At 40.3% G+C, this 16593-nt stretch overlaps 1 protein-coding gene across 1 annotated transcript; it reads right to left on the minus strand.

The window, feature by feature from the left end:
* Positions 1-8900: 8900 nt before the first annotated feature.
* snrnp25 (small nuclear ribonucleoprotein 25) lies at positions 8901-16380 on the minus strand. The gene is made up of 5 exons (XM_057817226.1): positions 16085-16380; positions 9460-9550; positions 9223-9328; positions 9081-9155; positions 8901-9021 (listed from the first exon to the last, which is right to left on the minus strand). Exons 1-5 carry the CDS (start codon positions 16280-16282, stop codon positions 8964-8966), a joined length of 528 nt encoding a protein of 175 aa, XP_057673209.1. The 5' UTR covers positions 16283-16380; the 3' UTR covers positions 8901-8963.
* Between the last annotated feature and the right edge of the window lie 213 nt (positions 16381-16593).

Raw genomic sequence — 16593 nt, forward strand, 5'->3', positions numbered from 1 at the left:
ATATTTTTAAAATTTACACTGTCATTGATTGCAAAGCGTCAAAAGTACTGCGTTTGTGGTTGTGACAAGCCGGTGGCAGAGGTGGGGTGGTGGGGGGCCCTATAATGGTCTTTTGTCCCCGGGCCCCTGCAAGTCTGTTGACAGCCCTGGTTTTATGGCATCATATAAGGAATTCCTCCTTGTGGATTATGGTACAAGGAGTTTTCTTGTGTGGACTTCCTCTACTTTTTCTGCAACAAAGGGAGACCGGCTTGCTTTGCTCCAAAGAGCGGCACATTTAGCTGTGCTGCTCCTGTGCACAGCTTTGCTCTCTGCTTGGGATGCCAGGGATTTGTCCACCTCATTTGTAACAATGATGTTCATGGTATGTGAAGCAGGGGTCGCGTTAACCGAATATTTTACGTCGTTGACCGGTTTTTTTAAACGGTGACAGAAAAAACTGAAGTCCATCCGTCATTTTGACAGGTTGCAATTCACACCCCAGACCACAGGATAGCGAGTGAGCATATTGTAGCGTCGCCGGGGCTGTCATCAATGGGTTAATTTATGCACCAACGCGGGGCTGTCATTGGTGTGCTGGTGCGTGACGCTCCGATTGGTGGACTAGATTGCGTCAGTGTATATAGTTGTTGTTTTTGCATTGGTGAAGTGGCGGGAAGTTAATAAAGGAAAAGAGGAAAAAGGCTCGTGTGTTGTTTTCGCGGCCAAACTTCCGCTTAGCAAACGCTACAATATTAATAAGCTATTGTCTCTCTTGATGCGTGACGTCGCTGGCCTTACTCGGAAAAATGTCCGAACTAGCATTCAGGTGTAGCAAACACGGAAACGTTAGGAAGCTTTGGAGAGCATTGTCTAAGGCTACGTTCATTCTACAGGTCTTAATGGACGAATCCAATTTTTTCGTGTTTTTCCGACTCGAGTCAGGCATTAACCCTTGAGAGTCGAAGGACGCGCCGGCGCGTCATCAGCGCACGTCGTCTTTGAAGCGCCCTCACGTTTTAATTACGTCACCCACATGCCGTGGGTTGGTCTCGTTTTAAAGTGCGGAAGTTGCGGTTTACTCTCGTTATTATTTGAAGTCAATCGACCAACTAAAACGTGAGATATTGTCATTTAAGTTTGATAGTTTTATTGTCCTCTAAAAAAAACATTAAAACGCTGCATGGATCATTTGTTTATGTCTATATTTCGATCATTTCTTTTCCTTTTTCAAAACGGAAGCTCCATGAAAAAAACACAAATCAAACGAACCCTTTCGAAGTCACAGTGGAAGCACGAAATGCGTTTTTTTTTTTTTTTTTTTAATAAATAAAACTGCCGTGCGAGGTTCCACCGAACGAGATGGAGGAGTGTTCTGAAGCAGCGAGGTGGCGAGCGACGGCCGTTTCGATCAAGCAGCGACTTTGTGTGACTTTGAGAATGAACGGAAAACTAAATTTAGCGCAAGCAATTGTGCTTTTTGATCAACTTGAGGAAGAGGATGGTCTAAATTCGTCATCATCTTCTTCTTCGGAAGAGTCCTCGAGTGAAGATAGTGACGGATTTGAACACGTGGGTGACGCCATCGACGAGCAGAGGTAAGCCAACTCACTTTTTTTTTTTTAATGCTGAAAAAGTTTCTTTTGAAAGTTTCTTTTGATACTGCAAGACAAAGTTAATTTTGATGCAATATAAGTGTGTGTTTGTGTATATAATAATAAAATGTGCATATCAGATCAAAGTCGTACGTGCACTGTGTGTATCCCAGGCAGGAATTTATAATTTGTTCTTCTTTCTATATGAAGATTAGGGATGTAGCACAAATTCATCAGCTATGGTATTGCTATGGTATTCTTTCTATTGTCATACATATAGATTTCCATTATTATTTATTGCTGTATATATTTTTATTTTATACTTTATTATTTTCATAAATACTGACTTTTTTTTCATGTACATTTATAGTGACAATGAAAAATATACATTCACTGCCCGAATGGAAAGAGGACGAGGGAGAAGGGGTCATCACGGAAGAGCGATGAGATGTCAGCGGAGGGGAGGCCGGAGAAGTCAGCGCGGCAGAAGCCGATCACCACTGGCTCAGCCTGCACCTGTGCCATGGAGCACAGAGCAAGACACAGACACTGACCCACAGTGCAGCCGGTTCACACCCCGGAGACCACCAGGACCTCAGGTGAATCGTGACCATGCATACACCCCAAAAGAACTTTTTGACCTGTTCTTCACCTCATCGACAATGATGAATATGTGCAAACACACAAACCAGTATGGCAGAGTCCGAAAAGAGATTGGGAAAAAGTTTGTGTGGACAGACACTACAGTGGAGGAGCTTGAAAAATTTATTGGACTCCTCTTGTACATGTCTTTGGTTTCACTTCCAACTGTGCAAGATTATTGGAAGGCAAGGAATTCCAGGACGATACAGCTTTTCGGAATGGCATGCCTGAAAAAAATTTAACTTGTTTATTGTAAATATTTTTGAAAATACTTTTTTTCCAATGCTAAGTATATATTCCCCCACCCCACAATCAGTCTTCTCAATTTGTGTATATAAATGTGTGTTCAAGAAGCTTGATTGTGTGTACATAGTTTTGATCAGGTGATGGGCCACAATACCTAAACTCATAAAGGGATGGCCTCTAAACACTTTTTGTGTTAGATGGTATATATTTTTTCACTGTTCTTCACTGTTTGGTCTGCTGTATATAACCCGTTTTGACTAGAGCATGTATAAAAGCAAAAAACGCCTATGGCCATACCTGTTGTTTATGTTGAATTGTCAAATATAAGACTATTTATTCTAAATTTTTTTGGTTGAATGTTCATCCTAACATGTTGAATAAATATTATAAAGTTTCAAAACGGTTCGTTATGCATGTTTGGTTGTCAATTGGACATCAATATTAAAAATTTTCACAAAACGATTTTGGAATTTTTGGTCTTTTTGGGCCCAAAATGATGATTTATAATTGGTCAGTGAAAGAAACAACAGTTTGGACATGAAGTTCAAGGTGTCACAAAAAAAGGGACCAAACCAGGCCATCGTAAACAATTCTTTCTTTGAAATATAAAGGCAACTTCAAAGGCATGCAAAATCAGACAAAATAGGCCCAGACCTTAAAGGGTTAACTTGACGGTCTGAACGGGACAAGTCGCATAGAAGTGGACCATTTCAAATCCGATCTTGGTCATTTTTTTATGTGGTTCAAATCCGATCTGGGCCACATTTTTCCAGACTGTCGCGGCGGTTTGTACCGTCCAGTGTCCCAAATCCGATTTCAGTTGTGCGTTATTAGCGCCTAGCTTGCAGTGAACACGGCTTTTGGGGAAGGGCCAGGCTTGACAACAGTCATAAAAAGATAAAAATGGGTTGAGGATAAGCATGAGAATGATTGGTTTTCTCTCTGCTCTATGTGAGCTAAATTTCAACATTTCCTACACGGCCGAGAGTCGGGAGAGGGGTCTGGCTGCAGCCCGTCTTGGAGAGTCAGGTATGTGTGTGTCTGCCCGTATGTGTGTGTGGCATGCACGGACAGTGCGTGCATGCGACCGATCCATATAAACTGTGAATATAAGCCTAAACGGGGATTATTTATGTCTGTTATTTGTGTCCTCCTTTTGAAAAGCAAAATATGATAGCCCTGGAATGACGGATGACTTGTCATTTGTTTTGATGCTTCTGCGCAACGGTGTGTGTTGGACTGCGAATTAGAGCGCATGCGTAATACTTGAATGGTCTCAATGGACAAAGGCAGTCTGAACGGGCACGCCAAAAAAACGGATATGACCAAAAAAATCGGATTTGTGCATTAAGACCTGTAGTATGAACGTAGCCTAATTGAATGAGCAGGGACAAACAGCTTGGAGTCAGAAGTACGTGCGCTATTCTAAAACCTGAACGCACCCCGAGTCTTGGATGACAAATCAACAGAGCAGAGAGTAGACACAACATGGCTGGTAGTTTCTTCAATTTATTCAGAGTTGAGTAAGTAACGCACCACTTTTGACCAACACTGCTATTGAATATGTCATTATTATCATTTTAAAAATTTAAGTGACAGGTAAAAATAGATTATGACCGGATTTTTATGACCCTGTCAGTCAAAATGACAGACAACGAAAAAGTCTAGCGCAACCTCTGATGTGAAGCACACCTGTAGTGTGGGGGTAGTGTCAGCTGGCTATCAATGTCATTCTCAGCTGAGAGGATTTCATTCATATCTGAAAAGGTGACATCATCTTCTGTAGGGGGGCCCTCCTTCTCCCCTGTCTCATCACTGGACTTTACAGGCTGATACCTGAAAGCCTTGATGAAGTTGGACATATTATCTGTAACTGAAGCCACAACTTTATACAGTGCCCTCCATAATTATTGGCACCCCTGAAAAAGATGTTTTTAGCTTCTAACATTTTTTAAAATTTAAATAATATGGGACCTTAATGGAAAAAAAGAAAAATCCAACCTTCAATATAAGTGCATTCATTCAGTGGGGAAAAAAGCCCACATAAAGAAAAAAATATTTGACATCAAATAATGTGTGTCACAATTATTAGCACCCCTCACACAAAAATACACACGGTCCCGGTTTTGGTCAGATGAGACCAAGATTGAGCTTTTTGGCAACAAACACTCTAAGTGGGTCTGGCGTGCCACGAAAGATGCGCATGCTGAAAAGCACCTCATACCCACTGTGAAGTATGGGGGTGGGTCAGTGATGCTGTGGGGCTGTTTCGCTTCCAAAGGCCCTGGGAACCTTGTTAGGGTGCATGGCATCATGAATGCTTTGAAATACCAGGACATTTTAAATCAAAATATGTTGCCCTCTGCCCGAAAGCTGAAAATGGGTCGTCACTGGGTCTTTGAGCAAGACAATGACCCTAAATATAAGGCCAAATCTACACAAAAATGGTTCACCACACACAAAATCAAGCTCCTCCCATGGCCATCTCAGTCCCCAGACCTTGTTTTGTTGGCAAAAGGGGGTTGTACAAAGTATTAACACCAGGGATGCTGATAATTGTGACACACATTATTTGATGTCAAATATTTTTTTCTTTATGTGGGACTTTTTCCCCACTGAATTAATGCACTTTTATTGAAGTTTGGATTTTGCTCTTTTTTTCCATTAAGGTCCCATATTATTTGAATTTTCAAAAAAAATTATTAGAAGCTAAAAAAACACATCTTTTTCAGGGGTGCCAATAATTATGGAGGGCACTGTATGAGTTCATATGATGCATGAATATTTTCAAGCTCTGCGCCAATAACATCATAGGTGTGCCTACCACTCCGACATGCCGCCGCCTTAATGCGCTGTGAATAACTTAAAAAAAAAAAAAAAAAGTAAAATTTATGTGTATCATAAATGAGAAGCAGGGTGGGATTTAAATAGGTCTCTTTTTTTCCCCACTCCATTTCAGCCATTTTTTGTCCTTGTTTTTTTGTTTGTTTGTTTTTTTTACTTGTAAACGAGTTGAAAACAGATTAACTGTATGAGACTCGTAATGGATGTAACTGCCTGAAATGATTTAATAAAGAGAAGGAAACAAAAAAAAGGTTGGGTGAGGTGTAAATTTATAGTTAGTTGACAAATTATCATATCACAAAACTTCCCAAGCAGGAAGCACAATAAATGATCTAATTTCACGTCATTTGTTGGAAATTTTTAAAGTATGAATAGCAAAAAGATATTTGTTCATCTATCTATGCCAGTGACATAGTGACAAACATTTGAGCATATTTGTTGACGTGTCAATATGACTCAGCGAATAAGAGAGCGTTATCTCAATGACTCCTCCAAAAGACAAGGCGATTCTTGAGAACACGCCTTTCGCTAAGAACGCAGCAAAAGGGTGTGGTGACGAGCTATACTGCAGCGGGCCCCATTAGTACGTGGGTGCCTCTAGCAGAGTACAGTCCAATCCGCTTTAACTGGCAGCGAATGATCCAACGAATTATACCAGCCTCTCCCAATCGAAATGGATTGGACGCCTACTAGTGATAAACTCATTCCAATTCACAGCAGAAGGATGAAAAGTACTACATACTACAGTGGTATGAAAAAGTATCTGAACCTTTTGAAATTTCTCCCATTTCTGCATAAAATCAGCATTAAATGTGGTCTGCTTTAACTGAAACCACCCAAACATTTATAGGTTTTCATATTTTAATGAGGATAGCATGCAAACAATGATAGAGGGGGGGGGGGGGAATAAGTAAGTGAACCCTCTGCCTAAGGAGATTTAAAGAGCAATTGAAACCAAATTTTACAAAACATTTTAAGTCAGGAGTGTGCCCAATCACTGATGAGTGGTTTTAAGCTGCCCTGCCCACTATAAAAAACACACCTGGTAAGAAATGTCTTGATTAGAGGCATTGTCTGATGTGCAAAAGACCTGTCTGAAGACTAGTGATGGGACTAAATGGGCCGCGGTTCCGAAGCTTGCGTCGAGAAATGGGAGGGGCGTTTCCACGAAGCTTGGATCGAGGCGCGCGTCATTTCGGCAAAACCCGGAAATGATGCCGTGTAAAGCTTCGCCGGCTGGCTGAATCACATAAATTTTTCGGGAGTGGTCCGACGTTTGGCGCGCATTGCAAACACAGTACAGACTACGGTATAAATTGGTTGCAAAATGCAATGGCGATTGCCTGTTATCTCACATTTTGTGGATTTCAGGCTCCTAAACTTGTTACACCTGTGCGCAACAGTGCAATCTTTTTTCAAGCCTTGTCCGTTGCTTGCGATGGAACCTGCACGAAAAAGGCAGGTAAAATAATTTTGATTTGATTGCTTCCAATAAGGTAAGGGAGAAAAACTTCATTAATCCCCAAACACCCTAGCTGATGCAACCCTGGAGGTCCAAAAGTACCTATCTGAACCAAACATCGACAGAATGAACAATCCATTAGTGTACTGGAAGACACATAAAAATACCTACCCAAATTTATATAAACTGGCACTCGCATTACTCTGCACCCCTGCTTTATCTGTGCCTTGTGAAAGAATATTTTCTAAAGATGGTGAAATATTTTCACAAAAAAGAAACCGTTTAAAGCCAGCCACTGTGGGCAAGCTATTATTTCTAAATAAAAATGAATAACAAATTATCCTTAGCACTTGTTGTATTTTGTTCACATACTAAATTACTAACACAAGCACATTCATATCTTTTTCCTAACCCTGTAATGCCTGCAATATGAAGCAATTGTCAGAGAATCACACATTTTAAAAAAATAAGGTCTTAATGAAACCTTTTTTTCAAATTTGTTGAAAAGAAAAATATATATATATGTGTAATAAGCGCTCTACTACCTGTAACACTTGCTAAATCCTTTTTTTTTTTCTCATGGAACCTGCACATGCATAAGTTGACTTGCATCCATTATTTTAGTCTTCGAGGAAAGATATTTCAAAATTCCGAATTAGTCTCAAAATCATGAAATTCTAAGTGTATCAAATGTGATACATATGGCAAGAAAGGGTTTTAAGCAAATAGCCATTGAATTCTTAACACTGTTGACCTCTTGGGCTTCTAGACCACTTGATGGCACCATAGAGTAAATGAAGCACCATGAAGCTTTGCTACATGTGCAAACCAATTGGCTGCAAAGCTTCATTGCTTCATGAGGCTTCATTTGGCCATCCCTACTGAAGACCTACGATCAAGGATTGTTGATTTGTATAAAGCTAAGAAAGGATACAAAGTCTGGATGTTCCTCATTTGACAGTCAGAGAAGTTGTCTACAAATGGAGAGAGTTTGCCACTGTTGCTTCTCTCCCAAGGAGTGACCGTCCACCAAAGATCACGCCAAGAGTTCAGTGCAGAATACTCAGAGAGGTAAAAAAAGAACCCTAGAGTGTCTGCTAAAGACTTACAGAAATCACTGGCACAGTCCAAAATCTCTGTGCACACATCAACTATTTGTAAAACTATGGCCAAGAATTATGTTCATGGAAGACTCCACGGAGGAAGCTTCTGCTGTCTAAAAAAAAACTTTGCTGCTTGTTTAAAGTTTGCAAAAAGGACACTCCACAGAAGTTTTCGCAAAAACTTTTGTAGACCGATGAAACCAAAGTTGAATTGTTTGGGAGTAGCACACAACGTCATGTGTGGAGGAAAAATGGAACAGTTCATCAACATTCCGACCGTTTTGCAGGGTGGAGAAAGCATCATGATTTGGGGCTGTTTTGCTACCTCAGGGCCTGGACAAGTTGGAATCATTAATGGAAAAATGAATTCAAAATTTTATCAGGCTGTTTTTCAGGAAAACCTGAGGCAGTCTATCAGACGGTTGAAGCTAAAAAGAGGATGGATGCTGCAACAAGACAATGATCCAAAATACAGAAGTAAATCAACTTCAGAATGGTTTCAGAAGAACAAAACACACGTTCTGGAGTGGCCAAATCAAAGTCTAGACTTAAACCCCATTGATATGCTGTGGCATGACCTAAAGTCAGCGATTCCTGCCAGACATCTCAGGAATCTGACTGAACTACAGCAGTTTTTTGGAGAAGAATGGGCCAAGATTAGTCCTGATCGATGTGCCAGACTGATCTGCAGCCACAGGAAGCGTCTGTTTGAAGTTATTGCTGTCAAAGAGGGGGCACAAAACATTAAATGGGATAGTTCACTTACTTATTTCTCCCCTTTCTGTCATTGTTTGTATTCTATCCTCATTAAAATATGAAAGCAGACACAGTTTTTTCATCTATGTGATTTTGACAAAGATCAGATCACATTTGATGTTGATTTTATAAAGAAATGTGAGAAATTCCAAAAGGTTCAGATACTTTTTCATAACACTGTAGTTGCCAGGATCATATCTTCTGATGATATGGAAAAATTTACTTTCTCAAGAAATAGCACAGCAGCTTAAGAAATCTATAAAACTTTATTAGATGACAAATAAATATAAACTCTGAAAAAAAAAAAAAATCTGACACGTTAAAAGAAAAAAGTGTTCACTTCCTCCTGAGCCTCTTGATGAACGTCACCTCGTCTCTGTTCCTGATTCCGTAGCTGCACAAACAAAACAAATTACGAACAAATATAATATAAATTAGTTTTTATTCACTTACTCTTTCAGCCTCATGCGATCATCTTCTAACTTCTCCCCTTGAAACATTAGAGTGTAATTCCTCCAAATGTATCTCCTGTGAAGATTTTTCATCTTTTAAAACCATTTTTGTGACATGTTGAAAGTTTTTATGCTTTTCTTACCAGCTGATGTGCCTCACGCCAGCTTCACGTTGCTGCTTGAGTGTCACGAACCTGCGGATGGCTTTTTTCAGGTCCAGCACGTTGGCGTCTTGCACCACTACGATGGCTGGTGCAACCACATACAAAAAGAATAGATTTGGAATTTTTTGAAGGGATACAAAGTTGGGCAAACAAAACACCCGAAAGCAAAAAATTATTTCGTCACAATTAGCGATTAAGACAAAAAAAAAAACATACGCATTATTTCTCCGTCGGCTTTTAAAACTTTCACAGTCATTGCTTGGCCGTACTCTAGTGCAATCTGGGAATTGATTTCCTCCAACGTCACCTGCAAAAAAAAACAAAACAAGTAAAATATATTTTTTTACTGATGACAATTTGGCCCACAATGCTAATTCTGGGTGGAATCTTTCTGGTGCTTCCAGATTCCTAAACCTCTGTTAACTTATTGGCTGTCATTGACTTTTATTAACGTTGTATTTTTATATAAATACTGTGTTTTATGTAACGTTGTAACTGTGAAGTATGGGGTTGGGTCAGTGATGCCGTGGGGCTGTTTCGCTTCCAAAGGCCCGGGGAACCTTGTTAGGGTGCATGGCATCATGAATGCTTTGAAATACCAGTACATTTTAAATCAAAATCTGTTGCCCTCTGCCCGAAAGCTGAAGATGGGTCGTCACTGGGTCTTTCAGCAGGACAATGACCCTAAACATATGGGCAAATCTACACAGAAATGGTTCACCAGACACAAAATCAAGCTCCTCCCATGGCCATCTCAGTCCCCAGACCTTGTTTTGTTGGCAAAAGGGGGTTGTACATAGTATTAACACCAGGGGTGCTAATAATTTTGACACACATTATTTGATGTCAAATAATTATTTCTTTATGTGGGATTTTTTGCCCGCTGACCACATGCACTTGTATTGAAGGTTGGATTTTTCTCTTTTTTTTCCATTAAAGTGCATGTGACACGAAAAAGCATGTTTATTTCATAATACACGCGGTATTTTATGCCCCCGAATGATATGGACCGCTTGGATGTGTGTGGAAGCGATCGCTATATTTATTTAGTTTTTTTAATCCCGCGCCATGAAAATGAGTGACTTCCGGCTTCGGTCTTGCATTGAGGAGGAGGGCGCTGTGACGTGTACGGTAGAAGACGTCCTCCTCACTATACAGTGTACTGTTGTGTATGAGGACGAAGGATTCAGCTGATTTTGCGGATTAATACGTTTATTTTTCGCATCACGCCAGCAGAAAAATCATTCTGTATGTGGGAGAGGCATATGTGCCTTTTTGGAGTTTCACAAGGTTCCCATTCACCGTGGATATTTACTGTGGGACCATTGGACTTACGAGGAAGTGAGTAAACATCTTGTTTTGTATTATGTCAAATACAAATACAGCGATTACAAAGTAAACACTACAAACCTCCTTTAAATAAAGGACTACTTACGTTTGATCATTGATAGGCATGTAAAAAGCTCTCCTCATGCTCATTAGCAGTGCGTTAGCTGCACAACAACTCCAGCCACCCTCCTCCGGGGAACGAACTGTAAATTGCTCTCCGCCGGGCGGTTTGCCGATCCGCGAAGACAATCGACAACCGGGTCGTCATGTCAAATAATCCAGGCTAGTTATGTGTGATTTTCCACTTCGAAGACTTTGAAACATCACTCGGTTCGGGTTAGCATGTCGGCTAGTTGTCACGCCTTCTGGTTTGTTTACATTCTCCGAAGCCGGGCAAGGGAAGTGACATATATCCGATTTAGGTGTCATAAAATATTGTTCGGGAGGTGCGACAGTAAAGGGGAAGTCGACAGTTTTGACCATTACGGAGTAATTTTGCCATGTCGTCCTGAATAAATGCATTTTTATTATTTCATATTCCATTCAGCACAAGACTGTTATTTGTCATGACCATGCCATTTATTTAGCAATTGGGGAAAATACTCAGATAAAAAGAATATCCTGTAAAAATATTGAAGTAAAGAGACAGAAACAATGACATTTTGCCGCTGTCTTCGTCGTGTTTTCCTCGTTGTGAATAGTTCCCCCTCGACGGGCTGACTGGTCCTTCTCAAGCCATTTATATAGCTATTGGGGAAAAATACTTGGATAAAAAGAATATCCTGTAAAAATATTGGAGTAGAGAGACTGAAACAATGACATTTTGCGGCTCTCTTCGTCGCGTTTTCCTCGTTCTGAATAATTCCCCCTCAATGGGCTGAATAGTAAAACCGATGAGCCCAGTCTACCGCTGACGTCATCCACCTGTTGGGGACGCTAAAGCCCTATAATGGTAGGCGTGGCTAACCGGCAGAATAAAAGACTTACCGTAATTTCCCGAATATAACGCGCACTTTTTTTCCCCAAAATCAACTGGTAAACTCATGGTGCGCATTATAAACGGGTACATGGATGGAGACAGAAATATATATGTATTACATATATATATAAACCGATTTTTTTTCATTGACACGGCCACGTTGTTTTGAAGAAACGTATGCGGCGACCCGTTGTCGACCATTACGGTACGTGACGTCACCGTTTTGTTTCGGTAATACTTCACTCTAATCGGCCGAATGATTTCGTCTGTGTTAAATTCTGCTTTTTTCACTCTTCATAAAGCACAGAATTTAGTTTCTTGAACTCATTTGAGTCGACGTTTATTGCAGCTCCGCAATTCGGACCTTAACAAATGTAAGGACACACACTTCCTGTGTCCGTCAACTATATCGGTCCCTCGGGAAACTCAAACCCAAATAACAATAGTTCCTTTGGTTACTGTTGTGTTGACAGCTATGAGCTCTCACGGATTTCCGATTTACGTTCTCACTTTCATTTTACCGTATCAATCCATGGAAGAAACATTTATTCATCATGAGGAAACGAGCAAGTTATACAGCAGCCTTTATAAGAAAAGTCACATCTGTTTTGTTTTCTCCTAGATTCTGGTAAGTTGGAGAAGTTGTCAAATCATATTATTACCGTAAATATTGTCAGTTCACGTTAATGTTTTGAACTACCAATGTGCTATGCTTGTGCTGTGTTTCACCAGTCAGTAAAATGACATCTCTGTATCTGTACACAAGCTCTGTTTTCTTGTATTCTTCTATTTATTGGTGCTAAAATTAGGGTGCGCGTTATAAACGGGTACAATAATTTTCCCTAGATTTTACAAGTAAATTTGGGGTGCGCATTATACACGGGTGCGCCTTATATTCGGGAAATTACGGTAATTTCTCGTCATCTGCGCTTTGCTAAATTGTTGTATATAGTCGAATCGTCTCAAAATATGATTTTAATTCACATAATAATGCCATTTAAGACTTTTTTTCTCATGTCGTATGCTCTTTAAGGTCCCATATTATTTGAATTAAAAAAAAGAAATTATTAGAAGCTAAAAAACACATCTTAACCAGGGGTGCCAATAATTATGGAGGGCACTGTACATTGAACACACACAAAAAAAACGGTGGAGGTGGGGGGTGAGTGGGCACTACTTTGCGGTTTTTCACTCATGGCGGCGGGTTCATTAACTATGAACAACGAGGGATCACTGTATTTATAACTATAAGAGTGCTACAAAATGCATTTCTGGGGGAATTGCAATGGTAGCTTTGCTATGATGGTTGGTATTTCGGGACACTCCCTGTTAATTTTGAGGCATCTCGTACTTTATGTAGATATTGGGTTACTTCTTGTTGATTTTAGGGCATTTCGAGTTTACTTCCTGTTCATATTGGGTCACTTCCTGTTTATCTGGAGGGATTTCGTGGTCACTTCTAAAGCCTGAGTTAAGCTTCTGTGTTGCCGTGACGGTGTAGCTACTACGGCGTCAATGTGCGTTCGACAGTTCGGCGGCAAGGGAACGCGCATTGCTCTGTAATTCACCGCCAAGCCACTAGAAGGGTGTGGCGTACGGTTTGGGGGGACTCTTGTTGACTTCCTCTAGTTTCTTCCGGTTACACAACAATGCCAACAGAGATGGAACACTTGAATGTGGATCTTCAGCTCATCGACATTGAACAACAAATGTTGATGATACTGTAATGTTCGTAACTATGCGTAGGTCCTTTAAGAGGCGATCAGACTGGGGAGCGGTGACGTAGCAGGAGGCGAGTGGAAAGAACTGGAGAAAGCAAAGTTAGAGGTCGCATGTTGCAGCAGCCCACTATGATTTTGTTATTTGTTTATGTTATTGTTTCCACAATAAAGTAGGGAAAGTCATCATCGACTTCTCTCCTTCTCCCCCCCATCCGGGGCTATTACAATACAACAATGTTGAGGCGCAAGCGCAGAAGGCGGTTGCGGGGGTGGCCTCTCCGACTATGGAACTTCCCAAACTGCGTTTGAAGCCTTGATGGTAAACTCGTTATCATAAAAGCACCAAGGTACTTTCAATCAGTGATGATTTATAAAGTGTGTGAACTGTCTGTCGTTCAAAATTTAACATCATTACCATCAACTCTTTATGATACCAAACCTGTGCTTTATTCTTCATATACTTGAAGTGTAAAATGTAAATAAGTCACAGACTCATAGCAAACAATATACAGTGGGGCATATAAGTATGTAAGTATATAAGGATCACTTCCTGTAGATATCGGGTCACCCCCTGTTGATTTTGAGGCTTTTCAGGGTCACTTCCTGTTGATTTAGTGGCATTTAAGGGTTCTTCCTGTTGATATTTAGTCACCCGGGTTGCAGTGGTGCCTCCAGAAATTTTTCTTAGGGGTGGCCAGATGGTTGCCTGGCACGGCCAGACTGTTCTCCCTGTATTTTTCAAACACTGAGAGAAAAGTCTGGGACCCAGCCCATTAACGGCCTCTCGAGCAGGTACAAAATCGACAATTCAGATTCGTTTATTTGCGTGACGTGTTCTTAACGAGCAACGTCACTCTTGCGTGTCGGAAGTCGTCTCCACAACAACACAGATGGTGAACAGGAGAGCCGAGAATATGTTCCAATCCACGGTAAAATCAGTTTTAAATTACCAAAAACACATCGACACGAGTCATTGACAACAGTCTGTCTCGCGCTAGCCATGTTGAATAAACTCCGCTCTCCTCGTACGTTTACTTCCGCGCGCAAGTCGCTCGTCCTGCCCTCGTCGCTTTACTAACATCACGTCTGCCCGTTGCTGATTGGTCCACTCCGCTGTCTGTTTGCTGTGGCTTGCTCCGCCCTGGAAATTGTATGCGCTGAATGGTGGCCAGACTCAATAGCTAGAACAGCGGTGAGTCTGGTGTACCAGGCAAGCCAGATGGGGCCACTTAAAATCTTGGGGTGGCCAAAACTAAAAGCCATAATTTCAGGTTTTCATTATATTATTGCAGTAAAAAGGTCAGGGGAAAACTATCAGAAATACGTAAGGACATGGCTACTGATATACTTTGGTGTATTGTGTAATATTTGATGTTACTAATGATTTAGTGTGCATAGTCCATAATTGTCCAGTCAACATTTTGAGTTCCACAACAATTCTTTTTTATTGTGTTATATACTGTATATATTAGGCATAAGGTGTACATTTAACTAGGGCTGTCAAACGATTAAAATTTTTAATCGAGTTAATTACAGCTTAAAAATTAATTAATCGTAATTAATCGCAATTCAAACCATCTCTAAAATATGCCATAATTTTCTGTAAATTATTGTTGGAATGGAAAGATAAGACAAGACGGATATATACATTCAACATACTGTACATAAGTACTGTATTGATTATAACAATAAATCCACAGGATGGTATTAACATTATTAACATTCTTTCTGTGAAAGGGATCCACAGATAAATGTGAGTTTGTATATTATGACTAAATATTGCCATCTAGTGTATTTGTTGAGCTTTCAGTAAATGATACTGTAGCGACTTAACTGTTCTGCGCAAATGCATGATGGGAAGTGGTGCAACCATGACTGTGTGTGGTGGCTGCAAATGCTATATCTTCTCTGCATTGGGTACACTACAGAGTGGTAAGAAAAAGATCAACTCCTGTCATTCTTATAGTTGCTGTGGGAGAGATGACAAAGCTTTCGCCAATTAAAAGTACGGCCCCAATGAATGCTTGTATCTTCTCCACTCGCTTGACACTGCCTCTTATCTCTGTATATAAGTAAAACGGCGCCATTGCAGCAATGCGTGAATGAGTCATACCACGAATGCGTTCATTGCGATAAATATTTTCACGTGATTAATTTAAAAAAATTAATTACTGCCAGTTAACGCGATAAATTTGACAGCCCTACATTTAACAAAATAAATGCATTCATTTGGGATGAAATGCATAACTGATGCTACAACAATCTAACTATATACTGGCAAGCGGGTTGGTCAGTGGGGTGGCCAACCAATTTATAGGGGTGGCCGTGGCCACCCCCTGGTGGCGCCACTGCCGGATTGTAAATAATAAGAGTGAAGGGAAGTCTTTGTGCCATTGACATGAATGGCGAATAGGGCTATTGGAAATGAACGGGATATTTTGCCCATTAGAAACGAATGGGTTAGTTTTTGGCATATTTTGGCTGAACCATAAGTTTCTAGCAAAAACTGCTCAGAACTTTTGAAGATGTTGATATATAAATAATGTGGACAAAAAATGTTGAACAGGGGGCGTTTTGAAATTTAACTTTCTCCCTAGAAAAAACAGCGTTTTTAGGCGATCATTTTTGGGGTTTATATTTTTGCAGCTTTTTTATGACATGTAAAGCGACCATCAAGTATATAAAAAAATACAATGCAGTTTAGCATGTCGAATATCTGCCCACTGTAGTGCCACTGTCCGTGAAAGGGTCCATTTACTATTATTACTTATTAACTCAAGTAGCACACAGGCTGATCAGAAAATGAATGTACCTGAATGGGAAGATCGCAGAGTAAAGGATCTTGTACGAGGCGGGCGAGTCCTTCCTCAAATAAATCCATAACTTCAGCATGAGTTAAAGCCTCCACATCCTCTTCTTCCTCAACAGCATCAATCGTATCTGACGTCTTCTCCTTTTCGTCTTCCTTCACATTTTGTCCTTCGGAGGCTTCGTCGCTCGGATTTACCATCGTAAATAAATGATGATTGTTATTTTCATTTATTATAATTATTGTAAATGACGAAGAAAGCGTTAAAGGATATAGAAAAGTGTACGGCGCAATTTGAAAACCGGAAGAAAACATTTGCAAAAGAGAAACGTTCCGCCTAACTTTATTTCCATATAGAACGCTTTTGCGTGCTGTTTTGTTTATCGCCAAGAAATTAGATTAGATATTTTTTATGTAAATTATATTTCCGCAAGATACTGTATTAATAACAGCAGCTGCGTCCCAAAAAAAAAAAAAAACATAAATTAAAAATGTACGGTGCTAATTAGTTA

This window comes from Corythoichthys intestinalis, chromosome 16 (genome assembly GCF_030265065.1).
Source record: "Corythoichthys intestinalis isolate RoL2023-P3 chromosome 16, ASM3026506v1, whole genome shotgun sequence".
Lineage (NCBI taxonomy): Eukaryota > Metazoa > Chordata > Actinopteri > Syngnathiformes > Syngnathidae > Corythoichthys > Corythoichthys intestinalis.